Consider the following 21,781-nt stretch of genomic DNA (forward strand, 5'->3'; position numbering starts at 1 on the left):
CCTGCCTGGCTAGCAAGCAGAACCTCCATCTTTTAGCTTGAAACACCAGCCCCTGTCCACCTTTCACTGTCTCTACAGATGTGTGTGGATACCTGTGCCCAATACAAAGCCTCTCATCCCTTTACGTTTTGGCAGTGTTGAGATTTGAACTCAGAGCCTTGGGCTTACCACTGAAGCCAGTACATCTTAGAGAATTGGAGTGTTTTTTTAATTGTGTGTGTGTGCGCACGCGTGCACACACACCCATGCGTAAGCGCGCCAACACTCAGGGCTATGAAAACCCATAGCCTGGATGCTGCCCCTTAGGTTTTCTGCTCCAAGTTGGCACTCTACCATCTGAGCCACCTCTCCACTTCCTGCTTTGAGCTGGTAAATTAAGAGATAAAAGCCTCACAGGCTTTCCTGCCCAGGCTGGCTTTGCACCTCAATCCTCAGATCTCAGCCTCTCAAGTAGCTAGGATTATAGGCCTGAGCCACTGTGCTGGCTCCCCCTTGAGTCTTAACCAGCCTCAAGATTGAAAAAGTAAGGTGCCATCTCCAAGTATCACCTTTCTCCATGCACCATGAGTTCCCTTCCCCTGCTGTCCCCATCTCAGCTCTATCATTGATTGGTGACAAGTCTGTCATCCCCCGGGACAGATTTTTGTCTGCTCTTCCTATCAATCAGGCTGACCCTGTGAGGCTGGTCATCTCCCTCTGCTGGGACCCAAGATGCCACCTTGCTCCTTGGGTTTCCTTGCTGGCTCCTGGGGGTCTTTGGGGTTCTAGGAGCTCTGGCCTCCCGGTACCCTTTGCCATCGCTTGGAGGCCTCACCCCTTGACCAGTTCTCCTCGGGTGGGCGTCTCCTGCTCGCTGGATTCCTGCCTCTCCAGCCGCCGCTCCCGCCGCTCCCGCCGCCTCTCCATTTGCTCGTAGCGGCCCAGCGTCAGGCTGTGCGCCGCCTCGTGCTCCACCGACTCCTGCCGCTCCGACCGCCGCCTCCGGGCAGCCTCCTCGGGTTGATCCACCGACTCCTGCCGCTCAGGCCGCCGCCTCCGGGGCAGCTCCTCGGGGGCGCGATCTGCAGATTCCTGGCGCTCCGGCCGGGGCCGGACCTGCTCCACTACCGTGACGGGGGACACCGGGGTGTCCACCGTATCCGAAGGCGCGGCTGGCGGGGACACGGGCTCCGCCCTGCCCAGGGCCTCTGGCAGCCGGTCGATGCGCGGCTGCAGGCGCTCCGGTTTGAGCTCCTGGCGCACGTACCCCACCCTGGTCCGCACCTCGGCCGACAGCGTGTCCGAGGCCCTTCGGGCCAGGGGCTCCAGGCCTCTTTCGTAGCCTCCTGGTCGCAGCAGAGGGGCCGCTTTGGCTGCCAGTTCCGTGGGGTCCCCAAAGAACTTGCGCCCCAGCAGAGGGGTGGGTGGCTGCTTGCTCTGCTCTGCCTTGAGTTTCTCGATCTGGAGACAGGAGGGGTTGGGGGGTGATCATCTGGAGAAGCCCTTCTGCCTAGACGGCCAGCCAGCCTTAATAGCGCTTGGAAGGAGCAAGGACTTTAGGCCCTGCTGTATTCTCCTGCCAGTTGCTTAATTCCTATTCTTCAGGTAAACAAACGCCAAATCTTCATTTTAATGGTGCTGACGTTTGAACTCAGGGCCTTGAACTCACCAGGCAGGGCCTTGAGCTCAGTCCTTTGATTTTTCAGATCAGGTCTTACAGGGTTTTGCTTTTGGATTTTTCATCCCTCCACCCTCACCCCAGCTTTCTGTTATTTTTTCTGCTTTTTGTTGGGGCTGACTTGGAATCTTGATCCTCCAGAGCTCAACTTCCAGAGTAGCTGTGATTACTGACAAGTGCCTTTCTGATCCCCCCTCCACACTTCCTCCTTAATATCCCCTTACTCAGACTTAAAATTACAACGGTCTTTTCACCTCATTCTTCCAACCATATCAAGTGCTGCTCCATTCTCCTGGCCCTCCGGGCCCTCTGCCACCCAGACTTCCTGCCCACTGCTCTTCACAGTCACAGCCCTGTCCCCTCTGGCTGTCCCCACCCCTCACACCCACTGGCTGCCCAGTAAGCATCTCCACCCTCATCACAGGATTAAGCCCCAAGTCCAGGTGGGAGGCAGAGTCTGGGATGCTGACCGTGGTCAGGCGCCGGAGAGAGCTGAACCTCTCCTCCCAGGCTGCGGCTGCCTTGCGGAAGGCCTCATGTCTCCGGATGAGCTGCTCCACCTCGTCCACGCTGCTGCCCAGCTCCCGGCTCTGCAGGAGGGGCTCCTGAGCTGTCAGCCAGGCATCAGCCACCACCGCCTCCTGGGCAAACTGGTGCACCTCCAGCACTGGGGAGCAGGCATGCAGGGAGAGGCGCTGGGGGCCATCTTCGAATCCCTCTCTTGCTCCCCCCATCCTGGCCCTGACAGCCTATGGCTATTTCTGAAGGCTCCAGCTTCTCCTCTTTTTTTTTTTTTTTTTTTTGTGCCAATCCTGAGGTTTGAACTCAGGGCCTGGGTTCTGTCCCTGAGCTTTTGTGCTCAAGGCTAGTGCTCTACCACTTGAGCCACAGCTCCACTACCAGTTTTCTGGTGGTTAATTGAGACAAAAGCCTCATGGACTTTCCTTTCCCAGGCTGCTTTGAACTGTGATCCTCAGATCTCAGCCTCCTGAGTAGCTAGGATGACAGGTGGGAGCCACCAATGCCCAATTTTCTCCTCTAATTCTACATCAACCAGATTCACTAGCAAGGAGGGCCCCATGTCCACTGTCCCAGGCCCTTAGATTCGTTTCTTGGGACCCATGAGTTGTATGCAAAATATGTCCATGTCACCCCTGGAACTCTTTTTTTTTTTTTTTTTTTTTTTTTTTTTGCCAGTCCTGGGGCTTGGACTCAGGGCCTGAGCACTGTCCCTGGCTTCTTTTTGCTCAAGGCTAGCACTCTGCCACTTGAGCCACAGCGCCCCCTATGACCATTTTCTGTATATGTGGTGCTGGGGAATTGAACCCAGGGCCTCATGTATACGAGGCAAGCACTCTTGCCACTAGGCCATATCCCCAGCCCCCTGCCCCTGGAACTCTTGTCAGCCATGAAGTCCCTATGTCCTTGAACCATACGCGTCCGGGTTTCCACTCACTCTGCTGAAGCCACTCCCAATGGCGGTCCCACTTGTCTGACACCTCTTCCTTCCTGCTTCCCAGCTTGTCTAGCTGAGCCTGGATCTGAGAGCAGTGATTGGGTGGAGGAGCATCAGGAGTGGCTCCTGAGCCAATGAGGGAACAGAGGAGAACCCTCCACTCCCACCCCTTCCTACCTCATCAGCCATGGCACTCTTGTTGAGCAGTAGAGAGCGCCCCAACTCCTGGCAGGCAGTCAGCTCGGGCACCCGTGCTTCCAGCTCTGTCTTCAGGCCCTGGTGATAGTTCATAAGCACCTCCACAGAAGACACGTCTCTGCAGTGGGTGGTGGGCAGGGACCTGAGCTACAGGCAGCTGCCCTCCCTCTGAATGTCCCCCACAGGCAGTGCTAATGAGCCCAAATCCTTGAGATGGATTCTTCTCAGCCTCTCAGAATACTAGCCTCCTATAACCAAGTTGAGTCTCCAAGCATCTTCACTAATTCAGTGTGTGAGAGTGTGTGTATATGTGTGTTTGCTGGTACTAGGGTTTGAACTCAGGGCCTCACACTCACACTTTTAGAAGCATGTGGTCCCTAGGTCACCTGCGTGACCCTCTGACCCAATGCTAGGCCTGACAGGAATCTTCACAGGTCTGGCACACAGAGGTTGTGCCCAGGTATTGACCCTTTCCTACAGGAAAGGGACTGGGTATGGGCTGCGGGTGTCTGGCGAAGGATGCTAGAGGCCTCTAGGAAGCCCGAAATGGGATGAAGAGCAACCTGGGTTTGTCAGCTGCTCCGATCTGGCTGGCAATGCCGTCCATCCAAGACAGCAGGTCTCGGGCCTGGCTGTGGAAGCGCAGGGCGTCGGCTGTGGAGCTCACGTGCAGCCGGGCATCCTCGCAGGCAGCCAGCAGCTCCTTCCAACCCTGCAGCACCTCCTGCTCCCGGCTGGCAATGGCCTCCGCATGCTCGCCTGCATACACTGTGCGCAACTGGGCTGCCCCCTCCTGCAGCTGTCGTACCTGAGGGGCGTACCAGGTCGGGGCCAGCCCTCCACCTGGAGGGCTCCGCTCCCGTGGCACAAGCCCCGCCCCCAACCCATGTCCTGTGGTGTAGGCTATGCCCTCACCCCACCCCTGTGGCACAGGCCATGCCCTCTTTCCCTCCCTTGTGATTCAGGCTCCACCCTCTTTTCCTCCCTTGTGGATCAGGCTCCGCCCCTTTCCCCTCCCTTGTGGTTCAGGCTCCTCCCTCTTCTCAACTGTGGCCCAGGCCCCACACCCCACCCTCTGACAAGGCCCCACCCTTTCCTCCTCCCCTCTGGCCTTGGCCCTACCCTCTTTTGCCTCACCTTTTGCCCAGACCCGCCCCCTTACTCCTCCATTGCAACTCAGGCTCCACCCTCTTTCCCTCACCTGTGGTTCAGGCTCCGCCCTCTTCCTCACTGGTGGCCCAAGTCCCACCCCGCCCCTCTGGCCATGTTCTAACCCTTCCTCCTCTCCCTCTGGCCCAGGACCCGCCCCTGCCCCACCCCTCTGACCCAGGACCCGCCCCCTCCCCGCCCCTCTGGCCTAGGATCCGCCCCCTCCCCCACCCCTCTGGCCCAGGCAGGTTCCGCTCCTTGGCCCTGGGGCCTTTGGCGCCCACCTGGGACACGAGAAGCTGCAGGTCGTGCTCAAAGGCTCGCAGGGTCCTCTGCATGGAGCTGGCACTGGGTCTCGGCTCAGGCGGCGCGGTCAGGCGGGGAAGCCGCCGCCGCTTCTCCTCGATCTGCCCTTGAAGCTCTCTGGCATCGCTGAAGAACTTGTGTAGCTCCCGGGAGGCAGCCAGCAGCTGGGCTCGAGTGCCCATGAGCTCCAGCAGCTCGGCCCAGGCCTCGTTCAGCCCGTCTTTCCACTCGGCCATGGTGGCTGCTGCCGTATGCCCGCACTCGATCAGCTCATCCACCATCTGGTTCACAGCTGCCAGCCGCTCCCTGCCTGCCGTGCCTGTCTCGCTGGCGAACTCTGAGAATTTCTCCTGCAGCACCTGCCGCAAGGCCATGGGGGAAGGGGGGGGGTGCCCAGCATCAAGGTAGGCAAAAGTTCTGCACCCCCAGCCCTTCCAACCTGCTCCCTTGTGGCAGATACAAGTCATAACAATAAGCACCCGTAAAACAAATAATGTCTAGCACTTCTTAAACAATCTGCAGCAATAGCAGGATCATATAATCATACAATATTAATAATTAACACTGTACTGTGCATTGAGTATATGCTATGCACAGTTGTACTTTTTCAGGTGCTGGGAATTGAATCCATAACCTTACACATGCTAGGCCAGTGTTTACCACTGAGCTACATACATCCTTAGCCTTTTAAAATGTGTTGTACCACTACTGGGACTTGAACTCAGGGTCTAGGTTCTCTCCCTGAGCTATTTTTGCTCAAGGCTGGTATCTACTACTTTAGCCACGGCTCCACTTCCACCTTTTTGCTGGTTAACTAGAGATGAAAGTCTCATGGGCTTTTCCTGCCCTGGCTGGCTTTGAACTATGATCCTCAGATCTCAGCCTGTTGAGTAGCTAGAATTGATAGGTGTGAGCCACCATTGCCCAGTCTCACATACAGTTTTTTTGTGGGTTTTTTTTTTTTTTTGCCAGTCCTGGACCTTGAACTCAGGGCCTGAGCACTGTCCCTGGCTTCCTTTTGCTCAAGGCTAGCACTCTGCAACTTGAGCCACAGCGCCACTTCTGGCCGTTTTCTATATATGTGGTGCTGGGGAATTGAACCCAGGGCTTTATGTATACGAGGCAAGCGCTCTTGCCACTAGGCCATATCCCCAGCCCCTCACCTACAGTTTTAAGTGCTTTGCCTTGTATTTAATTAATGGCTTGTAACAGAGTCATGAGTGCTATTGCTATCACTATGATATAAACTGGAAAACTGAGACCCAGAGAACCTTACTCAATAACCACTCCTGATGCATTCCCATGCAATTTCCCATGGTGCTCACCGAGACATGCTCAAAGTCCTGGCCGAGCTCAGGTGAGCCAGCCACTACCTCCTTCTCTGCGATCCAATGCTCCAGCTCGTCCACCTGACGGCTGAGCTGGTATAGCCAGTACTGTTGCTCCAGGCTCACCCGGCGCTCTTCACCCAGCTCCTTGAGCGACACATACAGACGATCCACCTGAGATTGACGCCGGCTTATCTGTTCACTGGTGAGGGAAAGGAGGGGCAAGAAGAGAAGCCCATGAGCCTTCCCACCTGGGAATCTCCCCTTCTCACAGCAGGGCTGTTTCCCTGATTTACCAGGCAAGGGTCATGTCCCTCACTATTTTCTGCAAGTCTCAGATTCAGCCCAACCCATTTGGGTCTCAGCACTCAGGGCAAGTATTTCATCCGAGGTTTGATAAGCTCGCCCCCAGTCCAGGCTCACCCAGTTTCTTTCCTTCCTCTCTCTCTCTCTCTCTCTCTCTCTCTCTCTCTCTCTCTTTTTCTCTCTTTTTTTCTGCCAGTCCTGTGGCTTGGTCCCAGGGCCTGAGCACTGTCCCTGGCCTCTTTTTGCTCAAGGATAGCAGCACTCTACCACTTGAGCCACAGTGCCACATCTGACTTTTTCTATATATGTGGTACTGGGGAATTGAACCCAGGGCTTCATGTATACAAGGCAAGCACTCTACCACTAGGCCATGTTCCCAGACCTCACCCAACTTCTTTTATTGTGTTTGGCTTTTTGCCTGGCCTCCCTCTTTGTCAGATCCCTGTTTTGTTTTTTACCTGGCCCCTTCTCTGCCCAGTGACCAGGGGACTCAATCACCTTGCAAACTCTCCACCACTAAGCCACGCTTTCCAGTCCTTCCTGATCAATTTCTTTTCTTTCTTTGTTGATCCTGGGGCTTGAATTCTGGGCCTGGGTGCTGTCCTTGAGCTCTTCAGCTCAAGACTAGCACTCTACCACTTGAGCCACAATCATCTAATTCCTTTAGCAGTTACCACACACCCTTCTTTCTTTCCTTCCTTCCTCCCCTGTCTCTCTCTCTTCCTTTCTTTTTGTCAGTCCTGGGGCTTTAACTCAAGGCCTGGGAACTGTCTTAGCTGCTTTTTCTGCTCAAGACTGACACTCTACCACTTAAGCTATCTATCTACCTCCCAGATTTGCTGGATATTGGAAATAAGAGTTTCACGAACTTTGCTGCCCTGGCTGACTTTGAACTGCGATCTTCAGATCTCACTTTCCTGTGCAGTCAGGACTATAGGTATGAGCCATTAGTGCCCAGTTCCCAATGTCTATCAAATGTGTCCCCTACGGGATCCCGCCCCTGAGCCAGGTTTCCCAGTGAGGTGACAGCACCCAGCCAAATCAGGAGGCCTCAGGCCTTACTCCCATACCCATCTCCACACCTCAGGCTTCTCTGTCCTGCCAAACACTGCCTGTCTTGGCCTGGCTTCCCTAATTCACCCCTTGATATCCAACGACCCTCCTCTCAGTGTTCCTGGTCCCGCTGTGGCCACCATTCTATGTCCTGCCATTCTGGCCCAAATCCAAGTACTTCAGTACACGACCATGAGGGCCCATCCCACTCCTCCAACATCCAATCCCAGTCCTGCCCCGTTCCTATTGGCCCCTTTAACAGAAAAGCCTCGGTTCCTATTGGTCCCTTTCCTGGACTGGCCCCACCCACCTGTCCGGATGCCCCATCTCCAGCAGTGCCCGGCACTGGCGCGACAGCTGCGCTATGCTTTCCTCGTAGTTCTCCACGCCCTGCTCCAGCTGCAGGTGCTTCTTGAGCAGCTGCAGGGTGCTCTGTTCATCCTGGGGGTGTGGAGAAGGGGGGGGGACACAGGGCGCCCGCCATGAGGTGGCAGCGGCCGGCCCCCGGCCGCAGCGCCCCAGGCCCCCCACGGCCCCCCAGCCTGGGCGCACCTTGCCCTTGTCCTCACTCATCATGAGCAGCTCCTGCTCACCCAGCCACGCCTCCACCTCGGCCACGTCGAAGTAGTACTGCTCCACTTGGTAGGCGGCGTCCAGCGACTGCTGCCTCCGCTCCGCCGCTTCCCGCAGCCCGCCCCAGGCGCTCTGCAGCTGCTCCTGGCCCCGGCGCACCGCCTCGGCTTCTGGGCTGCGCAGCGAGGCCAGGGCGCCCGCGCGCTCCAGCACCTCCTCCAGACGCGGCCCGTGGGCCTGGATCTCCCGACGCAGGCTCTGCGGAGGAAGACCGAATGGAGGGGGACCTCAGGGGACCCCGAGGGGCAGGATCCGCAGAGTGACACCCACCGATCACTGACCACGGGCTAGGTACTGTTTTGCCAGTACTCGGTCACTCATAAACCCCATGCCTTTAATCTTAGCATTCAGGAGGCTGCTGGCAGGAGGATCACAAGTTCAAGGCTAGCCTGTCTTGCTAGACCCAGTTCTCAGAAAAGGAAAAAGAAAAAAAAAAAAACCCTAAAAGCACACATCAACTAGGATAAGGATGAACCACTGTCCATAGTATTGTCATCAAAATGCAAAAAACAAGTGGCTTTAAAGCTGGATATCAGTGGCTCACACCTACAACCCTAAGCTACTCAAGAGGCTGAGGTCTGTGAATCATTGTTCAAAGCCAACCCAGGCAGGAAAAGTCCATGAGACTCTTATCTCCAATTAGCTACCCAAAAGCTGGAAGTGGGGCTATGAATCAGTGGTAGAACACTAACCTTCAGCAAAAATGCTTAGGAATAGCACTGAGATCCAGAGTTCAAGCCCCAGGGGGGAAAAGAAGTTAAGTGGCTTAGGTGACATTGTCCAAAAGGAAATTTACTCATTACCTGACTTCTGTAATCTAACCTCTCTGTATATCACCTTTATAACATTTTTTAAGTGGCTTCAGTGGTAGACCAGCAGTCTTGAGAAGAAAAAGCCAAGTGAGAGCCAGTTCAAGCACCAGCATGCGCACACACACGCACACACACAAATTTGTGGTGTCTGTCTCTCTGTGTCTGTCCTCCCCTCACCCCCTTGAGCTGTTTCCAAATGTCTCCAAACTCCCTCCCTCTGTCGCCAGCTCAGCTCACCTGGTTCTTTTTGATGTGCTGCTGGACAGCCTGCAAGCCATCCCCTCGCTCGGTCAGCATGGCCAGAGGCAGCCTCTCCTGAACCCATGCCTGGAGAAGACAGAGTCGAGTCACAGAGATGATACCCAAGGATGGCTACATCCCAAGAAGCCTTCAAGCCGCCTGCCACAGGGTCCAGGGCCCTTTGCCTAAGAGCCATGACTTGCTTCGAGCTGCCTGTATACACACTTAGTCTTGCCACCCGTACTTGGGCAAATTCTGCTTACCCCAGGGCTTCTGCACATGCCATGTGCAGGTTTTGCTTCCTGAAATGCCCATCCCATTCCTCTCATTCCTGGATTTCCTTGACCTCAGACAGGCCCTCAGCCAGGAAGCCCTCCATAACTTAGGTCCCAATGCTCACAAATCTTTGTTTCCCTTTAGACTCTGAGCCCTCTGTGGGCAGTCACCCTGCTGACCCGGTTAGATTCTGAACACAGGACTGGGCACAGATGGATGTCGTCGGTAAGCAAATTCCTGCTTCGGGGAATGAATGGGTGAGCAGACTTGGGAGTGGAATGGGTTGAAAGAGGAAATGAACAGATGAAAGAATACATGCGCCGGAAGTAGATAAACAGAATAACGTATGGATGAGTGGATAAATAAATGCCTTCATGAATAATTCAGCGCGTGGCTGGAACAGGGGTTGAAAGTAAAGGGCTGTCAGCCTGGGCCTGTCAGGACCACCACCCAGCTCCACCCTCTTCCCGTTCTGAAATCCCCCCTCCTGGCCCCCCTCCCTCCATCCCTCCCCCGTCTCTCCCTCCCTCCCTCCCTCCCTCCTGTACCAGCTCGTCATCCAGATCGTGGGCCACTTGGTGGAGCTCCTTGGAGGCCAGCAGCAGGCGGCGGCGCTCCTGCAGCGGCTCCAGCAGCCGCACCAGGCGCTCGCCCACCGCGCTCTGCCGCTCGCCCACCAGCTCCTTGCTTGCCGGCTCCAGCGGCAGCGACGCCGTCTGCGCCTGCAGCTCTCCCACCTCGCGGTACCATTCTTCCACCTGAGACTGCATGGACTGCGGGGACAGGGGCAGCGTCACTAAGCCGGGCCCTCCCTCCCAGCCTGCTGTGGCTCCCTGGTTCCCTTCGGATGGAAACGGAGGCCACAGCGAGTTCCACGCTGACCAGCCCCAATGACGGAGATCAGATGATACTGCAGCAGTCTGAGCCAGTCCCTGCCTCAGGGTTTTGCTTTGCTGTTCCTCTGCCGGGCACATTGATCCTTGCCAGTGAGGCTTCAACTCAAATATCACCTGCTTAGCCCGGAGCCAGCGGCTCACACCTACAATCCTACTCAGAAGGCTGAGAGCTGAGGATGGTGGTTTGAAGCCAGCCGGGGAAAGGAAAATCTGTGAGACTCATCTCCGATTGACTACCAAAAAAGCCATAAGTGGAACTGTATCTCCAGTGGTAGAGGGCTAGCTTTGAGCACAAACGTCCAGGAACAGTGCCCAGGCCCTGAGGTCAAGCCCCAGAACCAGCAACATAAAATAAAATAAAAACAAATTTACCCACTTAAAGTTACCCAACCCTCAGGTCTAAGAAGGTCTATTGATCCTCAGAGATTATATCAGCTTTACAGAGAAGGAAACTGAGGCTCAGAGGGGTGTAGTTTGTCCAAACGGCTAAATTACTTTGCCACGCAGCAAAAATAAATACAAAACTACAGTGATGTGGATGACTGGAGGACCTCGCGGATAGAAAGAGTAAAAGCAGAAGTACATGTTGGCACACACCTGTAATCCCAGCTAGTTGGAAGGCAGAGATCAGAAGGATTTCAGGTTAGAGGCCAGCCGGGACAAAAAGTTAGCAATAGCTCATCTCAACCAACAAGTCAGGCATGGCGGTGTGTACTTTTATCAGCTATGAGGTAAAGGATTGTAATCTAAGGTTCCCCCAGGACAAAATGTATCTCAAAAATACATTTAAAAAGAGTAGGGAGGGGCTGGGAATATGGCCTAGTGGTAAGAGTGCTTGCCTCGCATACATGAAGCCCTAGGTTCGATTCCCCAGCACCACATATATAGAAGACGGCCAGAAGTGGCACTGTGGCTCAAGTGGCAGAGTGCTAGCCTTGAGTGAAAAAGAAGCCAGGGGCAGTGCTCAGGCCCTGAGTTCAAGGCCCAGGACTGACTGACTAAATAAATATAAATAATTTTTTTTAAGAGTAGGGAACTAGACAGTATGTCTCTACCAGTTGAGCCACACTTTCAGCCCAAGTTTTTGCTGGTTAATTGAAGATGAAATCTCATGGACTTCGCTGCCTAGGCTGGCTTTGAACTGAGATCCTCATATCTCAGTGTCCTGTGTAGCTAGGATTATAGGCATGAGTCATCATTACCCAGCTTGATATTCTGTCTCTCTCTGGGTGGGGTGTGTGTGTGTGTGTGTGTGTGTGTGTGTGTGTGTGTGTGTGTGTGTGTGTGTGTGTGTTGGTCCTGGGGCTTGAACTCAGGGCCTCGGTGGTGTTCTTGAACTTTTGTCCTCAAGGGTAGCTCTCTACCACTTGAGCCACAGCTCCATTTCTGGTTTTCTTGGTGGTCCATTGGAGGTAAGAGTCTCATGGACTTTCCTGTCCAGGCTGGCTTTGAACTGTGATGCTCAGTTCTCAACCTCCGAGTAGCTAGGATTACAGGTATGAGCCCATGGCATGTCCGGCTTCATATTCTTTTCCATTTATCTGCTTGGCAAAAATATACAAAATGGATAATATCTAGGGTTGGCAGAGATAGAGGGTGACCGTGTGTTCAGTCCCATCGGTGGTGTAAATTGGTTGAGCCTCTTTGGAAAGCAAGTTGGCAGGTCCTATCAAAATGCAAAATGTGTAGAAGCTTAACTGGCCACTAGCACTTCCCCTTCAAGGAATGAGCTCCAGACACGCTGGCACCCACGCACACAAAAAAAGATGTGTCCAAGAATTTCATTGTAGTGGATGGAGTTTGTAATGAGAAAAACTTGAAGATGATCTCACTGCCCCACCAGAATGAAATAGTTAATGAAATCTGCATGAGTGTGGGTGATCAGAGTTCCTGGGAAGAGGAAAAAGCCATCGAGAAACCTCCATATGATATGTATTTGTAGGGAATTGTACATGCATGAAAAATTGCCCGGGAGTAAACAAGAAATTAATAGCAGGTGGCATTTATGGGGTGGGGGATGGGAACTTTGTGAAAAAAAAACATGGACCGATGGGGATAAATTTCACATAGGAGTTTTTAAATATTATTTTTAATGCCTGATCCTAAAGATATATTTTTTTTAAAAATGCAAACAAAAGATGAACGATAAATAAGATGAAAGCATTAAGAGTGAATGTACTTTGTGTAACTACTTAATAAAAATAAATATTTTTCAAAGGAGTGAATGTATAATGAAATACTAATAAGAGATTTGTAAATGTGCATTAAGCATATTCTTCAAAGATCTGGAAAAATGCACACAAAGTGAAACCTAAGGTTCATATTGGGGTGTTTGAGTGGATGTGGAGGTTCCAGGGAGATGTTTTACAAAAGACTTCTAGGTTAGTGAGTTAACCAAAAGAATATGATTATCTACTACTTGTGTGATTCTAAACAGATGAAGGAAAGCTAAAGAAGAAAACAAAATAATAAAATTAAGAGGTAACAGATTATAGAAAATGACTACAAACCGAGTCAAAGCTTGTGTGTGTGTGTGTGTGTGTGTGTGTGTGTGTGTGTGTGTGCAGGCATTGGGCCTTGAACTACGGGCCTAGGTACTGTATGTTGGTGCTCTACCACTTGAGCCACAACTCCACTTAATTTTTGGTGGTTAAATGAAGGTAAGAATCTCACAAATGGAGCTGGGGATATGGCCTAGTGGCAAGAGAGGTTGCCTAGTATACATGAGGCCCTGGGTTCAATTCCCCAGCACCACATATACAGAAAACAGCCAGAAGTGGCACTGTTGGCTCAAGTGGCAGAGTGCTAGCCTTGAGCAAAAGGAAGCCAGGGACAGTGCTCAGGCCCTGAGTCCAAGGCCCAGGACTGGCAAAAAAAAAAAAAAAAAAAAAAAGAATCTCACAAATGTTCCTGCCCAGGCTAGCTTTCTAAGTAACCAGGATTCCTAGCACCTGGCTCCTGTTTTGTTTCTGAGACAGGGTCATGCTATGTAGCCCAGGCTGGCCTCCAATTCACGATCCTCCTGCCTCAACCTCCCAACTACTGAGATTATAAGGATGCACTACCTCTCAGCGCTTCCAAGGAAAACGTTTCATTCTAAGGTTCTGTAGTGTAGAGTTGTGGTTTTTCCTGAAGGCCAACACTAATTCTCTTCTTACATCCCAAGGAGGAACTGATCAAACCTAGAGCTCCATGGTGGACCAAATCTGGCCAATAAGAACACTGAAATTATTCTGGCAATTATGATTGGGTGAGAGATGTTACCTAAGGTAAACCAATGAAAACACTTCCACTTCCTTAAGGAAAGATGAAACCTAGTCATTTGACTTACGGCTCACCAGTGAAAACCTGGATCATCCTAGATTACGGATTGGGTCATGATGGGCATGTGACCCAAGATGAGCCAATGAACCCTCTTCTCACTACTGCTGGGAAAGTGTGTGCCATAGCACAGGTGACCAGTTTCCCATGGGGTTCCTGAGCTGACAGAGTGTAGGGATACTGGGGACCCCATCCCAGGAAAGAGAAAGATTCTTGATAAGATTAACACAGGGGCCAGTGTTGGTGACTCAGGCCTGTAATCCTAACTACTCTGGAGGCTGAGATCTGAGGATTGTGTTCAAAGCCAGCCCAGGCAGTAGAGTCTGTGAGACTCTTTATTTCCAATGAAAACTGGAAGTGGCGCTGTGGCTTAAATGGTAGAGCCTTAGCCTTGAGCTGAAGAGCTCAGGGACAGCCCCCAGGTCCTGAGTTCAAGCCCCACAACCAACCAACCAAAAAAAAAAAAAAAAGACTAACACAAGGTTCAAAAATGGGCAGATTCTTGAGGGCTTAATTTGAACAACCAATCCAGCCATCCCTGTGGCTGCACAACCCATGGGATTTTCCGTTTTTGTTGCCTAAGTTGATTTGGGTAAGAACTGTACCCCACAATCCCAACCTATCCAATGCACAGTCAGCATGGTGAAAATCAATAAATCCAAACTTTGTAAGATGGAAATATAAAAGACACAATTGTTGGTGCTGGTGGGACACACCTGTAATCCTAGCAACTCAGGAGGCTAGATCTGAGGATCACATTTGGAAGCCATCTCAGGTAGAAAAGTTCATGAGACACTTATCTCCAATTGAACACACACACACACACACACACACACACACACACACACACACACAAATGGAGCTATGGATCCATTTTTGCTAGACTTGGGTAAAAAGATAAGCACAAGGCCCTGAGTTCAAGCCCCTGTATCAGCACACACACACACACACACACACAAAACACACATACACACACACACAGACACAATTACAATTGTAGAAATCAAAATAAAAAACAAAAGCAGAATCAAGCCCGGCACTGTTGGTTCACACTTATAATCCTAGCCACTCAGGAGGCTGAAATCTGAGGGTCATGGTTCAGAGCCAGCTGGGACAGAAAAGTCTGTGAAACTCTTATCTCCAATGAACAACCAGAAAATCAGAAGTGGAGTGTGGAATAATGTGTAGCTTGTATGCAGCCCTGGGTTTGGTTCCATCCTCAACACCAAACACAACAAAACAAAAAATTTACCAAACTACCCTGCTGCATACTATGCAACAGTTTGGGGGGGATATTTTGTTTTAAAACAAGAGTCTCACTACTTAGCTTAAGTTAGCCTTGAACTCCTGATCTGCCTGCCTCAGTCTCAGTCTGGATTACAGGTCCATGCCACCATGCCTGGCTTATTAATTATTTTTTAAAGGCATCCAAGTTAAAACAAAATAAACAGAAGAGCCATCCTGCAAAGCAGCCTGAGTCCTTAGCCATACAATAGGCAAGATGTGGGAAATGCTGACGCTTGGGTCAGCCTCTCTCCTGCCTAGAGCCTCCTTGTTCCTTTCCAACTTCCAGCTGTGGAGGCTGAAGCTCTGAGAGGAGCAGGAGCAGAGCCCAGCCCAGGGAGTAAAAACTGCCCTGAGTCAGAATTTGAACCCAGGACCACAGTTCCACAAACCAAACTCCTTGCCACTCTGCTTCTCTATAAACTGGACCATGCAGCTCAGATAGGTGGGAGCCACAGATCTAGGTCCCACAGTGGAGATTCAAACCCTAGGGTGCACAGCGGGGGAGGGAACAGAGAGGATCCCTTCCCCCCACCATCACATGGAGGAGCAGGACCAGCTGGCCAGGCCCCTGAGGGCTAAGAGGCAGGGATTCAGGACCTCACCATCTGTTCCCTGGGCCAGTAAGGGCAGGCAAGGGGCCAGGCGCCAGGACTCTGAGCACACGGCCTAGAGCAGGGAAGGGATGTCTGGCTGGAGTAGGGGAACACAGGGACTTGGGGAGGATACCAGGGGGTAAGGGCAGCTCGAGGAAGGTGGCAGAGATGAGAAACTCAAATACAAAGACACAGAGGAAAGACAGTGAGACATCAGGCAGAGAGAACAATCCAGAAGGGAACACTGAGGTGGGGACAGAAGGAACAAAGGCTCGCGGGGGGGTAGGGGGGGGCAGCCAGGCCACACACTAAGCTGGATGGCCAGGCCCCAGGGGCACCGCAGGGCCTGGGGAGGTCCCCTGCCCCTCCCCTCAGCAGCCTCTGAGGCCCCAGCTGGGCACCATCTGGGGGTGCTGGCCCCACCGGGCCCCACTCCCTGCCTCCAGCTCCCTCTGCTGGGGAATAGGACAGAGTCCCGCGTGTGAGGACTGCCGGGACCCCCACCCCTCGTGACCACAGGTCCTTTGTCCTTCCAAGAGCTCAGCCTCTCCTTTTGATAATGGACACCCCATTCTCACGGTCTCCCCCAGAGGCCCCACATCTGCCATCTGACACCAACATGGCCAGAGGGACGTGAGGCCCAAACCGGCCCCTTCCAGGAGGGCAGCAATCAGAGCTGCCTGAGTTCCACCCATCTGACTATGGAGAATGGAGAGAGGCTGGGGGGGGGCAGGTGTTGGTCCGGGGGGTGGGGGCGACAGGAGTGCCCACACCGTGGGAGGGAGCATCACTCTGCCTAAGGATGAGACGCACCATAACTGGCAAGATTCAGAGAGCAGATTCACATTCCATATGCCACCCCCAAAGCATGTTGTTAAAGCAACACAGAGAAGAGAAAAGAACCGACATGGGATATGAACAGAAGCAAATGGAATTCCTATGGATCACGTAAGTCAAGTGTGACCAAGGGAAAGGAGAGAAAATAATTAATTGTGAGTGACTTTCTTTTATCTTTTTTTTTTTTTTTTTGGTTGATCATGGAGCTTGAACTAAGTGCCTGGGCCCTGCCCCTGAGCTCTTTTGCTCAAGGCTAGCAGTCTACCACTTTGAGCCACAGCGCCACTTCTGGTTTTCCCTTGGCTCATTGGAGATAAGAATCCAGCAGACTTTTCTGCGCAGGCTGGCTTTGAACTGCAATCCTTAGATCTCAGTCTCCTGAGTAGCTAGGATTACAGGCATGAGCCATCAGCACCCTGACTCTCTCTCTCTCTCTCTCTCTCTCTCTCTCTATCTCTGTCTGTCTCTCTCTGTCTGTCTCTCTCTCTCTTCTATCACTGAGGATAGAACCCAGGGTCTCACACATGTTAGGTGAGTGCTGGCCCCATTGAGCCGTAGTTATTTTGAGGGCAAGGGTCTCAGTGGACAGACCAAGTTGGCCTGGAACTTGCTCTGTAGCCCAGGCTGGACTTGAACTCAGGCTCAAAGTGCTGTGCTAAGCAGCTTCTTTCTTTTTTTCTTTTGCCAGTCCTGGGGACTTGAACTCTGGGTCTGGGTGCTTTCTCTGAGCCTTTTTGTACTCAAGGCTGATGCTCTCTCATTTGAGCCACAGTGTCCCTTCCAGCTTTTTTTTGAGTAGTTTATTAGAGATAAGAGTCTCCTCATAGACCTCCCTGCCTGGGCTGGCTTTGAACCGCGATCTTGGGCTCTCAGCTCCCTGAGCAGTTATGATGACCCGTGTGAGCCACGAGCACCTGGCTCACAAGGCTCCTTCCTAAGTGCAGCCTTACCCAGAGGCTCCACACCGATGAGTTCCTTGAGCCAGCAGGGGAGATGTGGGAGGAGTGGAGTGTGTGTCCCGGCTGAGATCTGAGCCCAAGCTCTCCTCCCTGGGTCCCTGGCTGCGTTTCCCATCTGTTTCCTCGAGTCTGACCATCTAGACCACTGGCCACACACACTCAGTAAGATCCAGAGAGAAGAGTTAAAGCCAAGTCTCTCCCCTGCTGAGTACCTGCTAGCCAGGGAGGGGCCTGGGGATCTCAGCCACCCGAGGCCAGCCGGAGCATGGCCACAGGTCCCCACTGGGGTCCACAAGTAACCCAGGGAGAAAGGTGGAGGGGAACTAAACAGGGGACTACACAGCCACCCGGTGGCTGTGTGACCTTGAGCTCACCACAGATCCTTTCTGCGCAGTGGCTTTTTCTGGACGCATGAGGTAACAGTGCTTTGCTGGCTGAGCTGCAGGGAGGAGGCGGGGCTAATGGGGCCAGCCACAGCCTGGGGCAGCCAGCAGCCTGCTCAAAGTATGGCCTCCACACCCTGGAATCGGCATTTTGTCAAGGTGTGCACAAGGTCACTGCTTTGAGATTTTGTTTATTTGTTTGTTTTATTTTCAGTACTGAGGACTGAATTAAGGGTCTTCAGTGCTTTTGTTTCATTGTTTTCTTAAAATAAATAGCTTACAGTTTTGCCCAAGACCCAGACTCCAAAACTGCAATCTTACTATCTCCACCTCACAAGTTACTGGGATTACAGGAAGGTAATACCACACTTGGCTACTAGTGAGTTACAAGTTGTTGCTGTTGTTGTTGTTTTAAATAAAACTAAGGTGTTATTTGCCTTTCTCACTCTCATGCCCTATGGGGTGTTCCACAGAGTTTTTTAGAAACCAGATGACCTAAGGGACAGCAATAGACCAAATGCAGAAGCATATGTGTGAAGTCACTTTTTTTTTTCTGGTCAGCCATGGGGCTTGAACTCAGGGACTGGGCGCTGTCCCTGAGCTCTCTCCCTCAAGGCTAGTGTTATATCACTTTGGGCCACCACTCCACTTCCAGTTTTCAGGTGGTTAATTGGAGATAAGAGTCTCATGGACTTTCCTGCCCAGGCTGGCTTTGAACTGTGATCCTCAGATCTCAGGGTCTGGAGAAGCTAGGATTACAGGCATGAGACACCAGTGCCTGGCTAAGTCACATCTTATAATGCACCATCATTTAGTTTCCTTGTACATGGTTGGTGCTCTACCAATTGAGTCAACCCAGATTTTTTTGTGCCAGTACTGGGGCTTGAATTCAGGGTCTGGGCACTTTCCCTGAGCTTTTTTGCTCAAGGTAATACTCTACCACTGGAGACACAGCTCCACTTCCAGATTTATTTATTTATTTAATTTGCTGGATATAAGAATCTCACAAAGGGGCTGGGAATATGGCCTAGTGGCAAGAGTGCTTGCCTCGTATACATGAGGCCCTGGGTTCGATTCCTCAGCACCACATATACAGAAAATGGCCAGAAGTGGCGCTGTGGCTCAAGTGTCAGAGTGCTATCCTTGAGCAAAAAAGAAGCCAGGGACAGTGCTCAGGCCCTGAGTTCACGGCCTAGGACTGGCCAAAAAAAAAGAATCTCGGCTGGGGATATAGCCTAGTGGCAAGAGTGCCTGCCTCGGATACACGAGGCCCTAGATTCGATTCCCCAGCACCACATATACAGAAAACGGCCAGAAGCGGCGCTGTGGCTCAAGAGGCAGAGTGCTAGCCTTGAGTGGGAAGAAGCCAGGGACAGTGCTCAGGCCCTGAGTCCAAGGCCCAGGACTGGCCAAAAAAAAAAAAAAAAAAAGAATCTCACAAATTTTTCTGCTGGGCTGGCTTTGAACTGAGATCCTCAGGTCTCAGCCTCAGATCAAGCCAGGATTACAGAGGTGAGTCACTGATGCCAGCTCTTCCTTTGCTTTTTCTGCTCAAGTCTGGTGCTCTACTACTTGTTCCCCAGCTCCATTTCTAGCTCAGCATTTTTATTTGATGGTTAACTGGAGTCTCAATGACTTTCCTATCTCTGAGCATTCATTTCTTCAGACAACAGGTACTAGGATCCAGAGACAGCCTCCATGTGCTGGTTATGTACCTACTGCTCCTTGGCTCCTCTTTAATTAATTAATTAATTAGTGTCAGTACTGGGCCTTGAACTCAGAGCCTAGGCGCTGTCCCTTTTGTGCTCAAGGTTAGCGCCCTACTACTTGAAGCCCAGCTCCACTTCTGGCTTTTTTTCTTTTTTTTTTTTTTTGGTGGGTTCATTGGAGATAAGAGTCTCACAGAATTTCCTGCCGGGGCTGGCTTCAAACCAGGATCCTCAGATCTCAGCCTCCTGAGTAGCTAGGATTGCAGACCTAAGCCAACGGCCCGCAGCTTCCTCTTTCCTTTATGCCCTGTGCTCCATGGGTGGTGACTGCTTATTACAGTTATCACTAACACACACCACCTCAGTATTTCCTTTGTGCTCATCTGGCTCTTCTACAAGCTTGCAATAAATCCCTGCATGAAATCCCTTTGGGTTGAAATACCTTGGTTGTGAGGTGGAGGACCGGAACGTCCCCAGCCATCCATACCTGCAGCTTCTTGAGTTGGCTGTTGACGGTGGCCAGGTCCCCACCAGGATCCACATCCTGCAGCTGACTTTCCATGTGAAGGAGCTTCTTGTCCAGCTCTGCAAAACTCTGCACGAGTTGGTCTGCTTTGCTGGCCTCAAAGAGCTGCCGGGCCTTGGCCTGGGTGGTGCTCTCCAGCTCCGCCCAGCATTGCCGGATTTCACCCAGCTTCTTCCGCACAGAGGCCGCCAGCTCCGGCTTCTCCTGAATCAGTTGCTGGCCTTCCTGCAGCAGTGGTAGGGGGCAGGAAGTGAAGAAGAGGCAGGCAGAATGGATGGATTGAAGACATAAGTTGGAGTAACCAGACATAGGAAAGATGCGGAGAGAGAAATAAAGGAGGGGGTTGAGAATAGAAAAAGTAGAGGCAGAGAAAAGCCCAGAGACAGATTGAACAAGGAAAACACACAGTGTGGACAGAAAGACAAGAGAGATAAAGGAAGATGCAGGAGAGAAACAGGAAGAGGCAGAGGGCCATAGAGTGAGAGACACAGATGGGCGTAGATGTTTCCATTTATGGGCTACCAGTGCTCACGGCAAGGTGTAGGGACAATCTCCATCTCTTCATCCAACTTAGAAGATTGAGGGTTTCCAGGGCTTGCATTTCTAGGGGTTCAGTCAGAATAAGGGGTAGTTCTAGGGGTTGGGTCCTAAAGTAATTCTCTCTTTGGACTCCTCCAAAATGGTGATAAAATACTTTGGTAGCCCAGAGCCACATAGATGCTATATATTCATAATAATACGACAATCTGGGTGCTGGTGGCTCACACAATAATCTTAGCTACTTGTGAGGCTGAGATCTGAGATCTAAGGATTACAGTTCAAAGCCAGCCTGGATAGACAAATCTTAGAGGCTCTTATCTCCAATTAACCAGGAAAAAAAAAAAAGAGCAAATCCTAGGGAGAAGATGAGGACCTGAGTTCAAGCCTCAGTACCAGCACCAAAGGGGGGAAAATAGAGATGGAAGAGCTCACAAACCGAAGGCATTTAGAAGAGAGGTTGGCTATTGTGCAGGTGGATAAACTCAGGCTCAAAGAGGCTGCACTGCCAGGAGGACATAGAGCTGGTTTGAACCAGTTCAGAGGTGCAAGGCCAGGAGGATGCCTGTGAAGGGGGCTGGGAAGTGCGAGGCGTGGGTGAAGGGGCATTCCGGATCCTCACCCTCTCGATCTTCTCCAGCCACTCCTTATTCTGAGCCAGCTCGGCCATGAATGCCTGGTGCCGGAGCCATCTCTTGTGAAGCTTGTGGCTGTCCTCACGTGTACCATCCCTGGCCATCAGCATTTTTTCGTGGATCCAGCCATCCAGCTGTGCAAGGCATGGCAGGGTGGGTCAGCCAGCCCCACCTCCCCATCTTGCCATGGTCCCCTCATCCCTTCCAGTAAACCCCCCTTGTCAGGTTCTGGGCTGCTGAAGAGGGAGGGGGGAAGGGGCTGAGCCATCCAAAGGAGGTAGAGATGGGCAAATCTTTGCAAAGGGAAGCCTTTACATTGGAGGTGCTTGGGTGGATGGGGTGGGGCAAACTCAAGCCACACCTTCTGTAGAATACGCATGAGAAGGTCCTACTAGCAAATCCTTCAGCTCCACCATCCTGAGGCTGAACAAGTCTCCACACAAGACTGAGGGCATAGTCAGCACCAACACAAGCTCTCCACACGAATCTAGCAAACTCCCAACTCAGCCCCCAGCCCCACTCGTGACAAAGCTTACACCTGTCAACTCAGTGCCTCCTCCCCCACTCAGGGTGGAGATCGGCATCCTCTTCTAAGGCACTTACCACATGTAGACCCAGCACTCACTCCAACAAAGCCAGGGAACCCCAGTAGCCCCCCAACAACTGACCTCTAACGCAGACCCA

The 21,781-nt window shown here is 52.1% G+C and overlaps 1 protein-coding gene across 1 annotated transcript in view; it reads right to left on the minus strand.

Annotated features, from left to right (window-relative positions):
* Sptbn4 (spectrin beta, non-erythrocytic 4) overlaps positions 1–21,781 on the minus strand; it is a 55,481-nt gene that overhangs the window by 4,750 nt on the left and 28,950 nt on the right. The window contains exons 19-31 of the mRNA XM_048368657.1: positions 21,085–21,231; positions 19,887–20,150; positions 9,963–10,187; positions 9,136–9,225; positions 8,006–8,284; positions 7,764–7,894; positions 6,092–6,296; positions 4,745–5,125; positions 3,875–4,119; positions 3,291–3,429; positions 3,114–3,198; positions 2,128–2,324; positions 815–1,440 (exon numbers count right to left, since the gene is read on the minus strand). Of these exons, the coding sequence (XP_048224614.1) occupies positions 815–1,440; positions 2,128–2,324; positions 3,114–3,198; positions 3,291–3,429; positions 3,875–4,119; positions 4,745–5,125; positions 6,092–6,296; positions 7,764–7,894; positions 8,006–8,284; positions 9,136–9,225; positions 9,963–10,187; positions 19,887–20,150; positions 21,085–21,231 (3,014 nt within the window). The remainder of the gene's footprint in view (positions 1–814; positions 1,441–2,127; positions 2,325–3,113; positions 3,199–3,290; positions 3,430–3,874; positions 4,120–4,744; positions 5,126–6,091; positions 6,297–7,763; positions 7,895–8,005; positions 8,285–9,135; positions 9,226–9,962; positions 10,188–19,886; positions 20,151–21,084; positions 21,232–21,781) is intronic.

The sequence above is a fragment of the Perognathus longimembris genome, chromosome 20 (genome assembly GCF_023159225.1).
Source record: "Perognathus longimembris pacificus isolate PPM17 chromosome 20, ASM2315922v1, whole genome shotgun sequence".
Taxonomy (NCBI): domain Eukaryota; kingdom Metazoa; phylum Chordata; class Mammalia; order Rodentia; family Heteromyidae; genus Perognathus; species Perognathus longimembris.